Source organism: Salvia splendens, chromosome 6 (genome assembly GCF_004379255.2).
Source record: "Salvia splendens isolate huo1 chromosome 6, SspV2, whole genome shotgun sequence".
In the NCBI taxonomy this organism is placed as follows: domain Eukaryota; kingdom Viridiplantae; phylum Streptophyta; class Magnoliopsida; order Lamiales; family Lamiaceae; genus Salvia; species Salvia splendens.
Window position 1 is genome coordinate 14,148,831 of NC_056037.1, and position 21,439 is coordinate 14,170,269.

The 21,439-nt window shown below is 36.7% G+C and overlaps 1 protein-coding gene and 1 pseudogene across 3 annotated transcripts; both read right to left on the reverse strand.

Annotated features, from left to right (window-relative positions):
- Positions 1-182: 182 nt before the first annotated feature.
- LOC121810048 lies at positions 183-7,361 on the reverse strand (annotated as a pseudogene).
- Positions 7,362-10,061: 2,700 nt separating this feature from the next.
- On the reverse strand, positions 10,062-19,101 carry LOC121810035. 3 transcript variants are annotated; one of them, XM_042210925.1, is made up of 12 exons: positions 18,958-19,101; positions 18,195-18,276; positions 16,061-16,446; positions 15,878-15,945; positions 15,498-15,559; positions 15,263-15,412; positions 14,836-15,012; positions 14,253-14,465; positions 12,083-13,668; positions 11,298-11,363; positions 11,161-11,230; positions 10,062-10,945 (listed from the first exon to the last, which is right to left on the reverse strand). In XM_042210925.1, the coding sequence occupies exons 3-12, from the start codon at positions 16,255-16,257 to the stop codon at positions 10,319-10,321; spliced, it is 3,216 nt and encodes a 1,071-aa protein (XP_042066859.1). In that variant the 5' UTR covers positions 16,258-16,446; positions 18,195-18,276; positions 18,958-19,101; the 3' UTR covers positions 10,062-10,318. The 3 variants fall into 3 exon arrangements, with proteins under 3 accessions (XP_042066859.1, XP_042066860.1, XP_042066858.1); XM_042210926.1 differs by having other exon boundaries at positions 18,223-18,298; XM_042210924.1 differs by lacking the exon at positions 18,195-18,276.
- Between the last annotated feature and the right edge of the window lie 2,338 nt (positions 19,102-21,439).

Consider the following 21,439-nt stretch of genomic DNA (forward strand, 5'->3'; position numbering starts at 1 on the left):
AATATAGGTGCACTAATTAATTTGAAAACCATCAATTTTCAATAATTATTGTGCACGAATTTCTTTGTTAGCTCAACTTACAATTAAAGCATACATTGGTTGGTATGATTAAATGAAATGATAGAATAGAACGTTATTTCTATTTTATTTTGTTCATTTGCTTGGAAGATAATAAGAGAACGTGATGAAAATGCAAATAAATATAAATGCCTGAATATTATTACCTGTACTGTACAAGAAAATTGCTGCTTCCCTGTGTAACATTGAACTCTACCTCTAACAACAACACACTATCAATCAATTCCAAATTCTAGAGATATCACAACTACCAAAATTAAGCCACAGCAGCAGTAAAGGAATCGAACCAAAAATTTGTATCCCGAATCGCGCTATATATATTTTACACATCCTTCTCTGTAGGTGTGGGATGGAAGGATCTAATAACCATCAAGAAGAGCCATTTAACAGAAAGTTGCCCCCTAATGGCACTGTGATGTTTCAAAAATCGCGGTGAGAATAGCCTGGGGACTGTTAGGTATATCAGATCATGCCTTCAGTACAAAGTGGTGTGCCTGCCAGGTCAAAATCTCCCAGCGAAATTCGCAGCAAAAGTTCCAGGTGCCTCTTCAGGTCTGGAAAACAGTATCTGAGGCTCATCGGGCGGGCGCTGAGACACCATTACAAGCTACCTCCTCACCCCCATTTGTATCCTCACTATCAATCAATTTGTCTGCTGTCCACTTTTCACAGCTATATGGAAGTTCAATGTTATTCCCACTAGATACATACATACATACATTCTCAAAAGATGAGTAGCTTCCTCTGGCTGATTGAGCAGGCACAGAGCTTCAGCTGCATACATGGTCCCCCAAAAGAAGTACACTCGGGAATTTTCAAAAGTGACTTTGTGGTAGATAGGGATTTCAGGGGGTTTCCTAGTGCCAGCTCTACATAAGCCAAATCAGCTTCATCATCTGATTTTCTTTCATACGGATCAACAATACAATTGTGAACTGATGAACTCTGGTTGTTTACCTTTTCTTCTTTTACTTCCACCATTTGAATTAACTGTACTCGAACCAGATGGTACATTAGATTCCTTTTGATTGCCACCACTGCCATTCTTGTGATTTGTACCACGAGAAAATGTTTCTCCCAACTCATTTTGCTCTGTACTGGGAGCCAAGCTAGATCTAGAACATTTTCCCTCGTGAGAGTCCAACAAATACAGAGCATTTACAAGACACTGACAGGCAAGAGAGAGAGAAAGTTCAGGTTCTTTCCCGTCCCCTGGACACAAATCAAACTTTCCAAGCCATTTGGTGGCCTTAAAGCAAAATGTCTCCATCTACCCTTTCCAATGACATTAACTTTGATATCAGATCTGTCAACTGCAGATATTTTTGGCTTTATCAGTCCTTTCTCTAGGGCCATCAGACAGCACTCAGAAATTCGCAGCCACAGCAGAGGTCGGTTGTAAAAGATTTTGCTGGCCTTTTGAAAACGGCGAGCAGCATGGAGAGGTCTACCACAAGCCAAGGAATGCATACCACTGTTGTATAATATCAGATGGGATTTATCCGGTCCCAAATTTAGGAGTTTTATAGATTCTTCCTTCTGTACAAGTGAGCTATTCTTCAGGGCTTTGGAAAAGAATACACCTGATGTATGATGCTTCCCCAATTGGTAATACATGCACCCAAGATTGTTGTAATACATGCTTGATATTCCTATTTCTGTCCGATTGCTAGATGCCATCAAAAGCTTGATTGCCTTCCGAGGATTTCGGAAGGCATATTCAAGCTGTGATTTCAAATAAAGAGCCATCGGATAATCTTTTCCGTGGGCTAAATTCATGGCCATCTTCAATTCACGCTTAGCTGTTCTGAGGTTCCTTGTGAGACGCAAAAGTCGAACCTTGTAAAGATGAACCTTAAGCCTTAAATCAACAACTGAAAGGGACTCCTCCCCTTGGCTTCAAAAAGGATCGTTAGAAGATGCAATACCAGAAAGTCTTTGGAGGCCTTGTCCACCTATTTCCAGGGAAGATAGTAACTGCAATGACTCATCTTCAAGTGCTTCTTCACATAAAGTCATAGATAAAGAATTATCCGGCATATTTGCATTAACAACTGAATCAGGGTGAGAAGAATCAACGGTGATTGAATTAGATGGAGGAGACTTTGATGCTAACGTAGATTGCTGCTGCAGTGAGATTCCATTCTCTAGTTGATTGATTGGTCAAGCCATTCACACAAAAGACTTCTCCATGTAGCTTATCACATCCTGAACAATAAATTTCAACCTAATCACATCTAAAAAATAATTCAGAGGTCGGAAAAATCTTCAAAATGCTAAACTTTACTGTTCAAGAATATCAGCATCCCCCTCTTTCAATCCAATAAAATGAAAATAAAAAGTGAAAGGGTAACTATATCCATATCAAACATCAATAGCGGGATATAGCTTTCGATAAATAAATGAATAAAATATAATTAATAGTATATAATTATGAAATACAAAAGACAAAAATTTAGAAAATGATAAAAATATGATATTTCAAATCTGAAAACACCAATTAAAACAGTCATAAACCATTACATAATACGTCTTGAAGTCTTAGCTCAATAATTAAAATGTAAAGTCATCATACATCAATGCATATTAAGTCTAACTTCAAATCCTCCTCAATCCTCATCAACCTCAACGAGTCATCCTCCTCATTATCATTGGCATCCATAGAAACAAATCATTCTCCCTCTTCACCTTCAGATACACCAACACGTTCTCGCTCAAATAGCATAACATACCATTGCCGGTGACTGGGTGGCGGTGTTGGTGGCACAGGAGGCTGATAGGGCGGCGAGTCCTTGGAGGCTGACCAGAGGCGGTGGGGGATGGATAGGGAAGTAGTAGGGTTTGTGTTTAAATATGGAGGAAGTCTGAAAACATATTAAAACCCTATTTCAAATGTAAAACTAGTCAGATTTAAGGAAATGGGTCGGTTTTGGGTAAATAGGCTGGGTCATTTGGGCAGGGTTTAGAGCTCAGCCAGTCTAAAATGCAGCCATAAATGCCATGGTGGTCACCATCAAAATCTGCCAAAAATCGCCACGGTGATGACGTTTTTACAAAATCCCACTGCAGACAAGTGCCATGGCCGCTTTTTTATAACATTGATTCAGCAGCATACTATCTATCAGAAATATTATTAGAATTCCTTTCCAGACCATGCTCTCCATTTGTCAATAGCATATAGCATATCAAGTATCAAACACCCAGATGAAACTTGCAATCCACTGTTAGCTTTCAAAGGGATACATTAGATGAGAGCCCTGAGAGACACTGAACCATACAATTTGTCTTTGCATCCTTGCCACTGAAATTTAATGAAACGATAGGGTGACAGAAATAATAGACATATTCAGTCCTTCAATGCCTTAAAATGGACTTGGAACAGCTATATAGCTGACCACTGGCTTTTACAGAGTATTTGAATTTTGAAATTTGTATCACTATATTGGACATCTGATACCTTTCACAGGGGGAGACCAGAGAGATCAAACCACTCTATCAATTACTCACAGTAGTACAGAACCAGAAATTCAAATACTTAGTAAACTTGTTTCATTAAGATATGGATTAGTGGAATAGGAAATAAACTCATAAGCTCATCATAAAAATATCAACAGTCTAATAGAAACACTTGCAAATTTTCTACTGCTATAGTGCTATACTGCTATATTTCTAAACATTTACCAGCATTCTCCATTTAACCTCCCATAAATGAGAGTTTTCCGTTGTAGTGCTCACTGAAGATATGTAAATCATAATGCTCTTCATACTTTAATGCATGCTATGTGCATTCCCTAAAAATGATTACTATTAGTCTAGTTAGGCATGTCTGGGGTTCACGAACTGGCGACAGTTCATGGTTCAAAACCGCCAGTTCTCATTTCATAATTATCATGGCGACAGTTCATGGTTTCAGTAGTGTAACCCAGTCACCCATGTTATTACTTATATACTTTTATTCTTAAAATTTTGTATGGGTAGTTTTCTATTACATGCATTTTCGAGAAGGTGTATTTATCCTGTTCAACTTTAACAATTTTGTAACTTCAGATTTGAACAATGAAAGAAAAACGAAGAAAACAGAGACTCATAAGTTAGAAATAAAGAAAATAAAATTTGACTTATATGAAGATGTGCATTATGGATACTCTTGTAATCATTTAATGTGACATGCAGTCAGATCTTATATAACACTTAAGGTATCTGGGAGCCATCATAATCAAATGCATATTTTCGGTATATATAGTGTAAAACAAGAATCACTCTACAAGTTCCAGTTCCAGTTCCAGTTCCAGATCAGATTTTTAAAGACTGGTTCATTGGTATGGTTGCTAAAACAACACCCATGTAGCCAACAAGCTCATAAAAGGGGTTATTTCCTCCAAAAATGTTATTCAGTCAGTTTAAGATGTGTAATAAAGACATTGCTCATAATTGCATTAGGGTCTTGGGGGAAAACATCAACATCATAGGAGGGGACTTACAGCAGATCTTGATGCATGATGAGAAAGCAACGTGACATCCGAAAACAAAAGGCATATACAAAGAGCTGTTCCCTGCATATCACATAGCAAGAGTCAAAAGATAGACTCCAGCATCGCTAAATCTGAATAGTGATTAGTTGTTATTGTCACCTCATCAATCGGTTCAATATTCTGATATAATGCATCCAAATATGAGAATGATTTAGCATATTCATGAAGAAGATACCAAATAACAGCCTGCAATCAGATTTGTGCTTAAATGTTAGAATATAGACAAACAACTTATCAACCTAATTGAGGAGCTCGCAATATCCTGGGGAGTAAACATACTATATTGAACATTGCCACTGAGGCGTCAAACCCGTCATTGTAGACAACTGGTGGACTAGAAAATTGATGTAAAGCATGATTCTTGCCCTTCTGTCCAGTTATAGGTGCTCTTCAATCATCACTAGAAAGCTCTAAGTGTTCTCCAGATGTATGAACAAGCCGTTCACTTTGTTTCTAAATTAAAGATGACAACACTGATCAGATTACATATAAAAATTGGATATGAAGTATGAACATATACATAAAGATTTATCTAAACCAACAGATCAAGGCAAAAGAGAGTCCAGAGCTGAACTGTTTCAAGTAATACTAAAGTTATTTAGTCAGAATCTTTAGATCCTGTGGAATTTTCCATTGTTGCCTGGGAGTGACAATCATATATGGAAGTGGACAAAAGAGGTTACTAGTTAATAATAGCAGCATGCTAGAGTGTGAGTGTGTGATGGGGAGAGAGAGAGAGAGAGGCATACACGGAGTACATTAATTGATAAAATACAAACCTGGGTATTCTGAAGTGCGTCAATAAGTTTTTTAGGATCTGAAAATCCATCTTGAAAACTCTCAGCAATAGCTATATTATGAAGAACCTATAATGTGAAAAAGAATAACAGAAAAGGGAAGAAAGGCATAAGTAACTGAAAACGTAATGCACCCACCTCAAATTTATGTTGCAGCTAGTGATAAGATTAAACTCATTCAGCTTATTAGTTAAACTTACAAATCCCTTTCACCATCCTAGTCCATCAATAATGACACTGGGTCAAGTTAAGAATCTTAAGACAGACATTGAAATGAATACTTTCATGTTTGCTTACAGTTCACTATCTAAATGAGACGCAAAAGTCCATTCGTAAAGGACAACATGGATATTTGATCAGAAACAACGGCAACTGTATTTAATATGTCCTTTCAGTTGCTAACCAGTCCAAACCCCTGGTATGCGCCTAATTTTCAGTAACAATAAAAGAGATAGTTAAATCCATCCCGCGGAATTTCGAAAGCAGTAAAAACAAAGTTACATTAAGCAATGCTATTTGTTTCATCAACTTGATCAACGAAAATTTATCAGCATGTGCAATTGGGCAATCAACTTGGATTCTCAGGAGCAGAACACTAGGGTTTTTTCTTTTTTTGTTCTAGAATAGAACTTAGATTCCTCGTTTGTTCTAGAGTTTTTTTTTGTTCCGGGTTTGGGAGAGACGCATGACCCTCATGCGTCTCTTTTTAATGAGACGCATGAGGGTCATGCGTCTCTCTTTTTTTCATTTTTTTATTAGACGACGCATGTGGCTCATGCGTTTTAGGGAGAGACGCATGAGCCTCATGAGTCTCTCCGTTGTATTGATCATAAGTCCACGTTTATTCCAAAATTTATACTCAAAACGGAATGAGTAGTTAAAAAAAGAGTATTGAGAAATGGGAAAATTGAGGGAGAGAGAGCGCGTGGAAAGTGGGAAGGGAGGGGACAAAAACTTTTTGGACAGAGACATGCAGCGTGGAAAGTTGTATTGGAAAATGGGAAGGGAGTTGTATTGATCATAAGTCCACGTTTTAGACAGAGACATGAAGGGTGGGCTCGAGACATCGATTTTCTCTTACAATAATAAATATAAGATAGGCCACTAGCCTCATGCACTAGAGACGCATGAATGTGATGATTTAAGCAACGGAGAGATGCATTAGGCTCATGCGTCTCTCCCTAAGACGCATGAGCCACATACGTCGTCTAATAAAAAAATGAAAAAAAAGAGAGACGCATGACCCTCATGCGTCTCTATAAAAGACGCATAAGGGTCATGCGTCTCATTAAAAAGAAACGCATGAGGGTCATGCGTCTCTCCCAAACCCGGAACAAAAAAAAACTCTAGAACAAACGAGGAATGATAACTCTATTCTAGTACAAAAATAGAAAAAACCCCAGAACACTACCAATCCAAATTCCTCAACTTCTAAGGAGGGAAAGAGCATTAAAAAAATAACCTTGGGATCGTCCGATTTCTTCTGCAACAACTGATTCAATACTCTCAAACAGTCCAGAAACTTTCCAGCCTGAAAGAGCAGAGCAGCCTCCTTAGTGAAGACCGCTTCCGGCGACCCAGCTTTGGCAGCAAGTGGCAATGACGAAGATACTGAATCCATTGTAGCAGATCGAGGAATGGGGGATGAAAGTGAAATCCTCAAGTCGCTGTTAACTTTGATTTCACTTCCGTATCTGGAGTGACATTCAACTCATTCCCCAATGTGCGTTAGAGATGTGTATTCTAATTCTAAACCCTAACTATTCAAATACAAGCGGATGTGGTCGAATAATATAGCAGCAATACATGCACACATATATGCATATACGTCTGTGTGAATGTGCTTCTACTGCGATACGTCCATTTGGAGAGAGTGAAGAATTGAAAGAGTCTGTATGTTGTAGAGGAAGAGAGTGTGTAAGAGAAGTAGGGTCTAGAAAGAGGAAAAAAAATAAGAGAAACTCCATTTTATGTTGATAATAAAAAATGACAAATGTGTTTTATTTTAATTTTGGACAAAAGGAGTAGTATTCATTCAGGCAACATAAGGTATATTTCCTTAAACCAAATTATTGTTGAATTTAATATTACATTAAGAAGTTATCATTAGTCTTATCATGCTCGTCAGCTTGTGTGTGGAATTTTGTACTAACTATTTCCCGTTTTTCTTTCAGAGCATCCACAACTGTGCTCTTGCCAGCGGCACGGTTGTGGACCCGACCCCACTTTTTCTACCTGCTCTATGGCAAGAGCACAACACCCACAGCTGTGCTCTTCCGCAAGGACGAACACAATTAATTTAAAATTCAATTAAACAATAACATTTCCATAATAATAAAATTTATTAAAAAAACCTAAATAAAATTACAAATGACAAATAAAATAAAAACGACATAATTAAAAGCCTAAAAATTAAAAATTACATAAGTAAAATACTAAAAATTAAAAAAACCACTACTCGTTGCTGAATTTCATCCACATGTGGTTGATTAGGTCTTCTTGTAATTGAATGTGGGTTCGGGTATCGCGCATTGTGTGTCTTGTCTCGATCCTCTGGCCAACCGTCGTATGCTCAACTCGGCGTGGGGGAGACCTCGCTGTTGAGCTTCCGGCTTCATCCTCGTCGTAGAAGCTAGCCGCCCTTGGCTCTTCGTCGGCTATAATCATGTTGTGTAAGATAATACACGTGAATATGATGTCGGCGATATTATTCACGTACCACAGCCGAGCCGGGGCCTTCACAATGTTGAATTGGGCTTGAAGGACCCCGAAGGCTCTTTCGACGTCTTTCCGCGCGGACTCTTGACGCTGCGCAAAAAGAACCCGTCTCGGGTCGTGCGGGTTGTGGAGCGTCTTCACGAATTATGAATGAGAGATGATTTGATGTGATAAATGAATGATGAATGTGTGTATTTATAGATGATTTGGGGGAAAAAAAATAAAAAAAAATCAAAAAATTCAGAATAACAGGCAAAAAAACGGCCATATTTTTGGGATTTGGAAAATATTTTTTCTATTTTTTATCATTATTTAAAATTAATTAACGATTTTTTTTTAAAAAAAAATTATTCAAAGGCAACGGCTATGCCGTTGCCCAATCGTGTGCCGCCACGTCGATTGCTCGCTGGCACGGCGCTGCTCGATGCATCGAGCAGCGCCGTGCCAGCGGAGCGAGCGCAGCGGCGGCGAGCCTCGTCCTCGCCGCTGGCACGGACGGCGGCCTTCTACCCCAGCACCGTTGCGGATGCTCTCATGTTCTTTGTAAAACAACATTTAAGGTAAGGAACACGTTGTCGAGTGTGGGGAAATAATTCTTTAAAGGAAAAAAATCATACTCTTCAAAACATCATCCATATTCTTTATTTATGATAGTCATATTGCATTGATTATATTGCTCTAAAGAAACTAAAATAATTTACACTTGTGTATAGAAATTTAGGTGGTTGACAAACTAGTTTAATGTTGAATTTAGTCATTTACAATATCGTGTTGAATGATTATTATCTTTCTTGACGCAACTATTCACTTAGCTTTGATGGTAGGCATGATCTTAATATGCTGATCAAAATATAAATAATGATGGCAAATATCATTTATCTTTTTTTCCTTTTATTGTTTCCAATATAGTAAAATGAAAATATCTCAAACTTTCCATCGATATGAACAATTTTGTTAGGGTTGATATACTAAAAAAAAATATTTCGAGTATCCATGATACTTGCATAGATACTTTTTTGAGTATCCCTATATCCATTTCTCATCCAAATGAGATAAAGTAATATTATCATGATGGTTTTATTTAATAATTATAAATATATGAAAACATATACTCTTCTATGTTTCATTAAAAATAAAATGTTTTCTTTTTGGATTGTCCAATTAAAATAAAACGTTTCCTAAAATGGAAATAGCATCATCTCTACTTTTTCTTCTCTCTTACTTTACTCTCTTCAATTACTCACAAAACAACACTACATAAAATCTCATACCGAAAACTAAATTTTTCATATTTAGTGGAACAGTGGGATTATGGAAAAAACGAGTCTAAATCTTTAGCATTGTAGGCTGAGTAGTGAAACATGTCATCAGAGTAGGTGACTCGACTAGTCCCTCGTAGAAAAAAAATATTTTTACAACGTAGATAGACTTTGGCCTACCTATTGTAAATGTTGTAGTGTAGTGTTAGTCTGAATATTTATCTTTTCTTACCTAAAAAACCAACAAGGTCTGAACATGATCTAAGTTCAGATGAATCTTTATCTACAACCTAAGTAGATTATTTTTGCAAATTTATTTAATTGTACAATTTTCATTGTACCAACCCCAACACATTTACTAGTGAACCTTATTTTGATTAACATGACATATATGAGTGATGTTTCATACATGAGAAGATAATTTATATACGTAATTTTTGGCATGTTAATCATTATCATTAAAAAATACATTTATTATATGGGTCATTAGCTTATTTATTATTCCTCCGTCCCAAGTTAATATATAGACGGTTTTTCAAAAAAAATAAATAAATTTATATGAGCCATTAGCCCATCTACAAACTCGTAAAACTTTTGGCCTCTTTCAGATTAAAAATATGACAAATGCGTTAACAGTTTCCGAAGTTGAAAATGGATGAACACCTAATACAACCAAATAATAAAAAGTACATCAAATTAGCAAATTCTGAACTACAATATGTATAGTTAAGTTAAATAAGTGGAAAGAAGCATCCCACTAATGAAACGTTTTGCATGAATAAAGACTTATAACTTGCAACTACAACTTACAACACCTATCTAACTATTAGTTTATAAAACTCATTTAATTTAACAGATTGCAGTTGTCTGGTGCTATCATATACAGCTTGAAGTAAACTGCAACCTGGAAACTAAAAAATCACACAAAATCTCTTCATATCTGGCTATCTTGAGATTCTTCGTTTCCTTGAGAGAAATCAAGAGCAGTGTAAGTCTGGATACAAAGGCCATGCCCGTTGGAATCCCTTGTGCGTCCTTGTTGTGCTCGTCTCACCTCTTTCTGGTGTTCTGTCAGTTGACAGCGTTTTCTTTTTGCTCCCAGATTGATATTATCACAGCCCTTTGATTCTTGGACAGGATTGCTCAATATTTCAACTCTCTTTGAGCATTTCTTTAGAGTATTCGTCACCTTGTATCTGTCTAGGCTGCTGGTGCAGTCTTCCACGCAGTGATTTCTGCTACAGATTTTTAATTTTCCGTTTCTGGACAGCTTGTCCAGTGTCGGAACTAAGGCTTTAGGAAATTCAAGCTTGCTTTGGAGGCCATAAGTTGAATTCCAGAAGTTAGTTGTGGCCGCGGAGATGACTGAATTAGGGTGATCGAGAGTTCTTTCAAGGAGAGGCGCTTGGAAATTGAGGAATGAAGAATCGAACTGGACTGATGGCTGACCTTGCTGCAAACATTTCAGCATTTGAGACCATAAAATCTGAAGATTATGCCTAGAATTGCTGTCGAGAAGATGCATTCCGGATAGCCATTCGAGCAATGGGCTTGATACGGCCTGAGGAGTTAACAAGAAAGATTCAAAATTTGCTTAAGAAAACATAAATGGAAGGAAAATCAGGAAAATGAACAGAAGCCTCATCAATTAGAAAATGTTAGAAAGTGGTATGTCAAGAATTTATGGATGTATGTGATGTAGAGACTTATTTTAAAGGCTGGTATGAGCTTTAAAATTATTTATTCAACAGTAAAATGCAGAGATGAGAATCGGACCTCAACCAATATCAGAACATCTTCCTTGTGGTGTAGGCATGCAACAAATTGGACAAATTCCCCCAGAAATCTGAAATTAAGAATCGCAAATGTAAGACATGCTCATCAATGGAAATGGATGGGGATTTGTAGTCTACCTTGAAGAAACAGAGAGAAGGGATTGGCCAGTATTGTGTATATTCATCCAAAAAAGCTTCATAAACCTGGAATATCCCCGTGATGTTAAAAATCTACACAAACAATTAGACTGGATAATAAAAGAATATCTGACAGATGATGCAGTCTCAAATTTCCAAGACTGAATGGTGCTTAGAACCTAAGTCGGTGTATGTCTAAATGGCATTAATAAAAGCATATATCACATCAGCACAACTAGATAACTTGCGTTCAAGGGAAATGAATTGTTCTTCCAAAAACTTGGAGAGTGAGAAGCCACTAAGGGTGACAGACAGAAAACCAGATGTGATGAGTGTTACACATTTTGTAACTACTTTCTATCATGCATATGCATGACTAAGGAGACCTCTCCACATTTTGACTTGATCCTGCTATTCTAACAATGCCAAATAATTCCTCACTTCATAATGTTCACAACTAGATTCAGTTTGATGCATAGCAAAGCAGAAATTTGTTTAACACCAATGGGATCCCTTGACTCCAATTATGCCTACAGCAGTCTTACTTTCATAATACATGTTCACCATACAAAAATTTAAGACCATTATTATTTAAAATCAAATATAGATTTATCTACAATTAAATTGATCATGCTGGTTCTATTTTCTTTCCACCTCTTGAAGAAGTTCCACTACAGAGAGAGGCTGCACAATCCATATTTAACTGTACTAGAAGGGTATGAGATCTGGTAATAAAACATGTGGCAATTTCAAGAGTATATGTTTTTTAACAGATTCACACTTACCGAGCTGCTAATAACATCCAGCTCGTGAAGCTGAATTTTCTGAATTCAGAATCCATATAATGTCTGGCTTCCGACCTCATGCCCCAAACCAGTTGCTTCATGACACATATCATAACATTCCCATAGAGTAGAACAAATTCATCACTGCATTTATTTTCTTTCAGCTCATTTCTGGCGTCAACTGATGCAATTTGATCAATGAGTCCATTTAGTACTGCACAAAGATCTACAGAGAAACTCTTGGCAGCGAGATGGAGACATTGTGAAGCTCTGTCAACAGACACATAAAGCAAATCCCATGCTTCCACGACAGTATGGACCTTGGGATTTATATCAGAGACTGACAGCAAGGCAAATGGATACGAAAAGAGACGCAATAAAATAGAGTAACCAATGTTGTCAGTCTCCATTCTCAATAGTGACAGATCCTTTTTGCCATCTATCAATTCTTTAAAACAATTAGCTACAACTACCCAGCTCTGTAAGGTGTTAAGCCTGATGTTCTTATAAAGTGAACAAGTAAGCGCATGAAGAATTTCATGAGGATTGTATGAAGTTAACAAAAACTTCAGATATCCTTGCATATGCTCAAACACAGATTCACACTCAGGGGCATTGGATAATGACTTTGCAACTACAGAAAAATAGTTGTTACTCAGATAAACAACTGGAAGAACCTTGTCGTCGAGACCCCTAAAGCAGATATCTGCCACCAACCCACGTGTAGTCTCAGTAGCAAGTTCCATATTTTTAATGCACTTAAGCTTTAATCCCACCTTGTAGAGAGGAGACTCAAGAATGGAGGGTTCTAATCTCTCAGTCACCACCTTTACAAATTTAAGGCATATGTGAGGATCATAGTAGTTGTTATCAACTTGTGAAGTCATGTTATCACACATTTTCTCCAGGAATCCAAATAAAGTATTAATAGATTGCATAACCTTGTCATATGTAATGGATACACATCTGAAAGCTCTCTGAACTGCTTCTAGAAGACATCCAAATAACCTTAGAGCTGCATTACTTGCCAGTTCTCTAAATTCAGGTGCAACACTCTCATTTGATCCTCGATCTACAATGATGGTTATTGTTTTAATAAAGAACTCCAGTTGAGAAAGCTTCAAAGGTGAACATTTTAATGGATAATGCCTCAATTGGCACTTCTCAATACCCATATGATCATTTACTGAACTTTTATCAGGTAAATGTAGTGGTTCCTTGTTATGTTGATTGACAGATGCTTGCTGATTTACTCCACGTAGTAGAGAATGTAAGTGATCCAGACAGAAATTCCACAACCAGATGTTCTTATTATCTGGTCCAGCTTGGAAGACTAATTCTATAATAGGCTCCCAGACTGTTATGATCAGTGACTGACAGTTAACAGAATCTTCAAGTTTGTGTAGTAGATAAGACCATGTGCTCAAGCAGGAAGCCTGAACAGATACATCACATTTACTTGACATAATTCCTACGAGGGGTGCCATTATAAGCTTTATCTTTTTTAAATGTCTCTCAGCTTCAGCCTCAGTGTTGTTGAGAACTACGAGCTCAACTAAAGCATCAATGAGGCCTTCCCAGGCGACCTGCAAGGAGCAAGAAAGAAATTGAGATCCTATTAAAAATTCTACCCACATGGGCCACGCCACACCAGCCAACTCCAACAAAAGAAGCTAATCTTCCCTGTTCTATTGCAAAAGATACTTCCGATTGTGAGAAAGAAGATAAGTTATTTAAAACAAAAGAAACTAGTTTATAGGTAGTGTTTCTCTTTATGTTAAACAAAAGATACCTACCCATGAAACTGCTTCAACCAATTGGGTTATTCAAAAGATAATCTGGGGAAGATAGTAATAAGTTTACTGAAAGCCAAATGGGAAGGCTAGAAATGATTATAAATGTGAATTATGCTGATGACAAACATGTTAATCACTTTCGACAAAACAAATCTCAACATATATGCACTGCCCTATGAACAAGCAGGTGAAAAGACCTAATGAAAGTATAAACGTTTATATTATCAAATTTTATTTAAACAATATCACATCATGATGGAAGAAAATGACAATAGATATTAGCTGATCCAGTTAAAAAATACTCACAGTTACCAGAATTGAAAAGACAATCCTAAGGCAAAAGAAATTAGTAACTCTATGATTCAGCACTATACCAGGGATGCAATCTGAACTTGTGAGTCAAGATCTGAGAAAGTAAGCTTCAGAATTTCCAACATCTCATTAACCAAATGTTTAGTTTTCAAAGCATGTGGCCCAAGCAAACGAATAAACCATCTCCATGCTTGCAGACAAGGAATCTTCATCCCTTGGCCCAACAACTCTTTAATAGTGCCAAGCAATTTCTTCTTCATATCCACAGCAAGTGCCTGCTTCCGAAGCATCAAGTATGGAAAATTTTAGATAATTCCAGTCCAATGTTACTTCATCTCAAGTTATCAAAAAGCGACTTCACAAATAATGAAGCAAAGTATAGAAAAAGGTATGAAATGGAAGTATTAATGAAAAAAAAGGGGAAGACAGTATCGGATGATATAATGTTTGAAATGACAGGATATCAGTTGCCAAAAGCACTAGGTATTGAAGAAGTAAATGTTTATCGGTCTATGTATGTATCTAAACAACAAATGAATATCCTCACACGAGTTAAAACCTAAAAGTGTGGTGTTTGTTTAAATTTTGAAAAAGGAAAGGAAATCAAGTTGATGGGTAACAAAAGAACTATATATCACATGGCACCTTAGAGAGAGAAACTGGTGGAGGAAATATTAAGGGCACAATCTTCAGCAAACATCTTTCTGACATATCTCTGTCTCTTTTATCAAGACTGACAAGCCTTCTATAAATTGGTGGAATCCACAAACTTGATGTCTCTCTCATTTGTTCTGTCAAGGAAGATACCAACTTCACCACGGCCTATTATATAAAATAAGTATCGTCATGAATATCATTATGAGTCTGTAGGAAAAATTATACAAAGATGAATAATGGAGATGTAAACCACGTAGTTCTGCAAGTAGTAGAACTAAATTCAATCTTTACATAACATGACAATTACCAGAACGGGATTTCTGGTAGTTACAAGGCCAAAGCAAGCTTTATGCAAAATATCCAACATATTTAAGATAAAGCAAGTTAATGTTGTCAAATGAAAATACTTAAGCACCTGCATTGCCTCAAAAGTTATTGAAAGTGAACCAATTGGATTGTCAAGGGCATATGTAACTGCCCTTAGCAAAGAATGCAAGTGTTGATCCAACATGGATGAACTCAATTGTTGGATTGATATACACCACACGCCTAAATTGCATACAGTCTGCAGTCAACCAAGCAAAAGTTTGTTAATCATCACCTACAAAATTAGCACAACCTTAAGTATAATGTAAAAAAAATCAATATACCTTGATTTTAGTTGTTGTGATGACCTTAACCAGGGATTCAATTAGTACATCAGCATCGTGACCTATAGCATACAGAAAAAAGAACATTCATCTCATAGTCTCACGCCAATCTCTCCAGTAAATATTCCCATAGTTAAATTAATACAATAAGCCCTTGCTATTAAGCAATGAGGTTCCATTTTTGCAATACACCTCCATGTCTATCAGGCCTTAACAAATATGTTGATGTTCCTTCTCTTTCTATGAACTGCTGGAATGGTAAGTAAATAGTGGTAGTTTATGGCGGTGCAATATTTCTTTACTTTTCTAAAATCAACATAATTTTAAAAAGAGAAAAATCGATGCAAAACATCACAAAGCTAAAAATTTTGAATAACTACCTCCGATGGAAGCCACAACAGCAGGGTGGTAAATCATAAAACCCAAACACTTCAAAGCCTGCGCAGCTCTGATAATAACCCAAGAGAGAGTGGCAAATCACAAGAAATTAATAATGAATTTTTCAATACAAAAATATGAGACAAAGGGTTGTTTGAACAATAAGAGAACGAAACAGCACATACATTTCTTCATCATTATAGGATATATCCGCGACGAGGGAGGATATGATGGTGCTAGATGAACGGGCGAGTGTCACTACGGCGGAAGAATCGGCGGACGATATTTCCTGCAATTGTAGTAGATTCGAGTATGCCCTAGCTTTGTCATCTGATAGTAAAAGACCATTGATCTCATCAATCTGCTCTCTGAAATCCCTCATTTCTTGATAGATAGATTCTTCTTGGTTGGATTTAGATGCCCTAATTCAGTGAGTCCGACCACTGTGATTTTGGCGCCTTATTTGGGAGGGAAAATTTAAGCACTTTTATAAAGTCTATTGACTTTTTTACTACAGTAAGTTAATTACTCCATCGTTCCCGCAACCAGAGTCACACTTTGTCATTTTGTTCTGTTTCACAATAAGAGTCACACTTCATTTACTATAAATGTCAAGTAGACCTCACATTCGACTAACTCACTTCACTCACATTTTATTATGCAACAAGAGTCACACTTTGTCATTTTGTTCTGTTTCACAATAAGAGTCACGCTTCATTTTCTATAAATGGTAAGTAGACCTCACATTCGACTAACTCACTTCACTCATATTTTATTATAAAACCAATGTAAAAAAGTGGGTCACATATCCACTAACTTTTTCAACCCACTATTATTTGCATTTCTTAAAATTTGTGCTTACAATAAGGTGACTCCTATTGTGGAACGGAGGGAGGCAGTAGTTGGCTAGCGGGTTTCAAATCAACCTTATCTGAATTGCAGATAATTGAGTTCGAGTTCGTTAGTCACGCTTTTATCGGATAATAAATATTCAAACCAAACTCTAAAAGTTTCTGTTTCGGTTTCGTGTTAACCCGTAAGCCTATTTGGACTGCTACCAATAAAATTAATATGAAATCAAATTTATACTTAGGAAAATTAATCATATTTAGAAAATAAAAAATATTTAATTATGATAATTTTAAAATATGTGCTTATTAAACTTCATTCAAAATTCGGAATAAAGTAATAAGACAAGGTATATTGCTCATCTAAGCGAGCTCTCTAATTAAGGTAGTAGCCATAATTACATTGGAAAATATGGAAGATTGGGTAGCTTTTATTATTCTTTTGCGACTTTTTATGATCCCGTTATCATTTACTAATAAATGTGCTAGCACAATTTATTGTTGATGTAATGAATTACATCTATATCTCCGAGAAATTTGTTTGATAAGTTGGGTGAAATCAGGGAGTGAACGAGTGCAAGGACTAATCAGAGATTAAGGTACGAAGCATGACTTCTTTAACTTTGGCTTGGTTTTTGGTTTTCCTCCTACAAACACAGGTGGGTGCTCTAGATCATGTACCTGCTGCTGTGAGTCTTTGCTCGAATCTGCTTGGTGGTGTTAGTTTTTTTTGTTAGATTAGCTTTGTTGCTTTTTCTTTAAATTAGCTTTATTGTTTTGCTAGATGTTTTTGGATGGCTTGAGCCTGCTCCTTTATGCATAAAAAAAACAAAAAAAAAGCAAAACAATTTTAATGAAATTATGAATTTCTACCTGTCCAATGACCAACTCTATTGCATGTTTATGTGTATGCACATTACATATACATTAATTATGAAACATTACATGTGTATGCACATTACATATACATTTACAAATCTATTAATATGTTTTTTTAATATTATAATTTTTCTCTGTAAATATTTCAAAACTCCCCTCTTATATATGTATAGATATAGATTAAATTTCATATCTTTTTGACGTACCACTTTTTTTTCTTAATTTTTTCTTTACCGGTACAATTTATGTTCAAAATTCTATACGAAATTCCAAAAAAATTCATGTATCTCCATTTTAGAATTTGTCTTTTCTAACTCCACCATCAATCTAAATTTGTCATCTCTTTCTTTGCTATGTTTTTTAGAAGTTGAAATACACCATCCAAAGCTAAAAATATAGGTTGAATATTTATTAACAAGTCATTATGATTATTTATCAAACTTCTAAATTAAAAACCTTGGATACATCACTATTAATCGGTAATATTGATACTTAACCACTCAGAGTAGTGATGCTCAATCATTCAGGTGGCTCAAAGAAGTTACTTAATCAATTCAACTAGGATGATTATCTCATTCAATTTAGACAATACTATGATACTTTCATGGAGAGGTTTGAACCACTCAAAGAGACGTGCCCAATCCAGTCAGAATGATGAACATCAATTTCCAATTCTGCATGAAGCACACAAATATTCTGGCATAAATGAAGAACAATAAGCTAAATCGGTAGCCTAACTAGAAATATCACACAGAACTTTGAATGTTTGATTAAGATCTACAAAATCAAATTAAGCAACTATGAATGTATTGGAATGAATCTATTAACTGTTTCCACATTTTCATAATAGTGACAAGCTTTAGTCCACAATCCATATCTAATAGACTAAGAAGGGGATCACCAAATACATTTTGGGGGAAGCCTCTAACGAATTATGACAAGGAAATGAATACCAAGGATTGTAGAACAAAAACAGATAGCATAAGTATCATGCGCACAACACAATTACAGAGTATCCCCGTTGAGCACTTGTAGAACATCTGTGATAGACAACTCGTAATTACAATACAACTATCACTGGCCTCTCAGCCTTGTATCCAAGTCTAAAGTGCAACTATGCAAATCAAATCAAATAGAACTCCACGAAGAGATTAAGATATCCAATCAAATCAAGCAACTCCACGAAGAGATTAAGATATATAATCAAATTCAGCTACTATGAATGTATTGGAGAGAATCAATAACGTATAGACAGATGCTAAAAAGTAACACCACGGTATACACTCATTCAAGTTGCAGATAGAAAATAAGCAAGCAAATGCAGACCAACACTTTGGAAGGAAGAGAGGAATCACCTATGGCAGGCGATCGCGCGGCGGTCAGTGTGAGGAAAAACGAGAGCAGAGAATCGGTGAGAATTGTATTGAGAATTGAGGGGGGAGGCGGTGAAAATTGTATTGACTTCACAATTGCTTCTCCCAATACAATTAACTCTATATTTCACTTCATTATTGCTTCTCCCAATACAATTAACTCTATAATTTCTTTCATTTTCAATACAACTGGACTATATTTACTTTATTTTTCAATACAATTGGACGGACACGGACTTCACACTTCCTTCTCCCAATACAAATCAAGTCTATATTTTCATTCATTTTTTTTTTCTCTTTTTAATTTTACATGTAATAATTTGATTAACACTAATTAACTATAGTTATTGTTGACTATTGGGCTGGTTAATTTGGTGGACTATTATTTTTTGCTGGGCCTGGAATTTTGTTTGGCCCATAAGGTAAGTTGGGGCTGCATTTGCCCTAGCCCATTACTGGATTGATATACTCTCTCCCTCTACTCACCGCCTCACTTTTCACTCTCTACTCTCTGATTTCTCTCACTTCTCTCTCGAGTTCTTGAGTTTCCCTTGGGTTATCCTTCTCTGATGTTTCTCTGGTTGTTCCACTGTGGTTTATCACTGATATTTGTGTGAATAAACGGTGTGTGGGTTTGAGATTAGCAACTACTTCGGTTGCTAGGGTTCTAGAGAAGTTAGGGTTTCTTGTGGAGAGGTTTCTGTGGTTGTGAGCTTTGAGAGCAGCTAGATCCGGTGTAGTGGAGTGGTTTGGAGTTGCAATCGGTGGTTTGTGAAGAGTCTCACCATTGTGCTCAACGTTGCTCCCTTGGATGTGATTTTGGTGAATAGATCTGTACTATTGGCGGGTTTCTGAGCCATAGCTATTTGATCTATGCGATTCCTTTGTTATTTCATTGATTACTGCATGTTTTGTCATGATCCGAGAGGATCTTTCATATTAGTCTAACTAGCTTCCTAGTGTGCAGGATCATTGGAGATTACTTGGAGTTTCTTGGAGCTTCTGACCAAGAAGACTCTAATTGAGTCAACAGCTCTTACGGCTTGATAACTTGTAATAGCTAGGTTGAACTCAGTTGCTTGGTTGATGGTCTGACTGAGCCATCTTGTAAACAAGACCAAAGAGGTCTCGGTAAATAGTGAACCCGGATAGTCTGATCCCTACAGTGGTATCAGAGCCACGGGGGGACTATTCCGGCACGCCGAGTCGCTAAAAGGAGGTGGGCAAGTGGAACCCTCCCTCGAGTGGGGGTTTGCTCTGGTAAATTGGCTGAATCTTTTTGAATATTTCTGTTTTCTGTTTAGTGCCAACTATAGGATTGGGATTTTGTTTCTGGTAGACAGTCTTGGCAAGACTTAGGTTTTCCTTGTGAGTTTTCTCAGTGTTTCTAGCTTCCGTGGAGTGTTCTCTTTTTTTTTTCTTTTTCTCTCTTGTGCTCTTTGCTTGAAAATCTCCTATTGCTTGACCACCAAGCATATTGTGCTGCCTAAGTGACCCCCTGCGCCCTCCAGAAGTGAGTGATTGCGAACTGGGATAGCCTTAGCCGACCTTGCTCGTGACAGTCAAGGATTTGAGGTTCTTTGTGTGAAATCTGGTGAAATCTGTGAATCTGTGTTTGTCTGTTGCCTTGGTGTTCTGCCTTTTGTGATTGGCTGGCTGCTTGTTGTGTGTTGGTGTTAGTTTTCTTGCTCTGTGTGTTGCCAGAAAATTTTCTTGGTTTTAAAATGGCTCAGCCTGTCAACTTGGTCCTTTTCAATGGTAAAAATGATTTTGTGATTTGGAAACAGAAACTAAAGTGTGTTCTTATTCAACAAAAAATCTTCAAATGTGTTGATGGCACTTTGCCCACTGATACCCCTCAAGAAAAACTGGATGAAATGAATGAATTGGCCAAGGCCACCATTATTCTCAATTTGTCTGACTCTGTGATTAGGAAGGTTAATCATATTGAATCTGCTTCTGAAATATGGAAACACCTTGATACTTTGTACACTGAAACTTCTATGTCTTCAAGGATGTATTTGCTTGAAAAACTCTTTAAATTCAAGCTTGATTTGTCAAAAGATATTGATGACAATGTGGATAGGTTTCAAAAGCTGGTTCAAGATATTAAAAGGTCAGGGGATAAAACTATTGATGAATATACCAGTATTGCCTTGATGAATGCCATCCCTGACTCTTACAGTGATGTTAAAGCTGCTATTAAATATGACAGAGATACTGCTCCTCTTGAATTGATTATTAGCTCTCTTAAGTCTAAGGAAATTGAATTAAGGGAAAGGGCTTCTGATAAATCTGCTACTAACAAGGTGTTTAATGTTAGAGGTAGACCTAATTCCAGAGGGGGTTCTGAGTCAAATGGAAATTCTGGTTCTAGGTCTAATTCTAAAAAGAAATACAGACCTAGGTCCAACAGTAGAGACTCTAGGTTTGTGAGGAAATGCTATAATTGTGGGGAACCTGG

Bases quoted from the DNA above. Each gene is read 5' to 3' on its own strand.
- LOC121810035 (XM_042210924.1), bottom strand. From the start codon at position 16,257: ATGAGGGATTTCAGAGAGCAGATTGATGAGATCAATGGTCTTTTACTA. The intron at 14,466-14,835 runs GTGCCATGTGAT...CTTCGGAAGCAG, and splicing joins CACCAGTTTCTCTCTCTAAG to GCACTTGCTGTGGATATGAA. The intron at 11,231-11,297 runs GTAGACTACAAA...TCTTAATTTCAG, and splicing joins CTTCTCTCTGTTTCTTCAAG to ATTTCTGGGGGAATTTGTCC.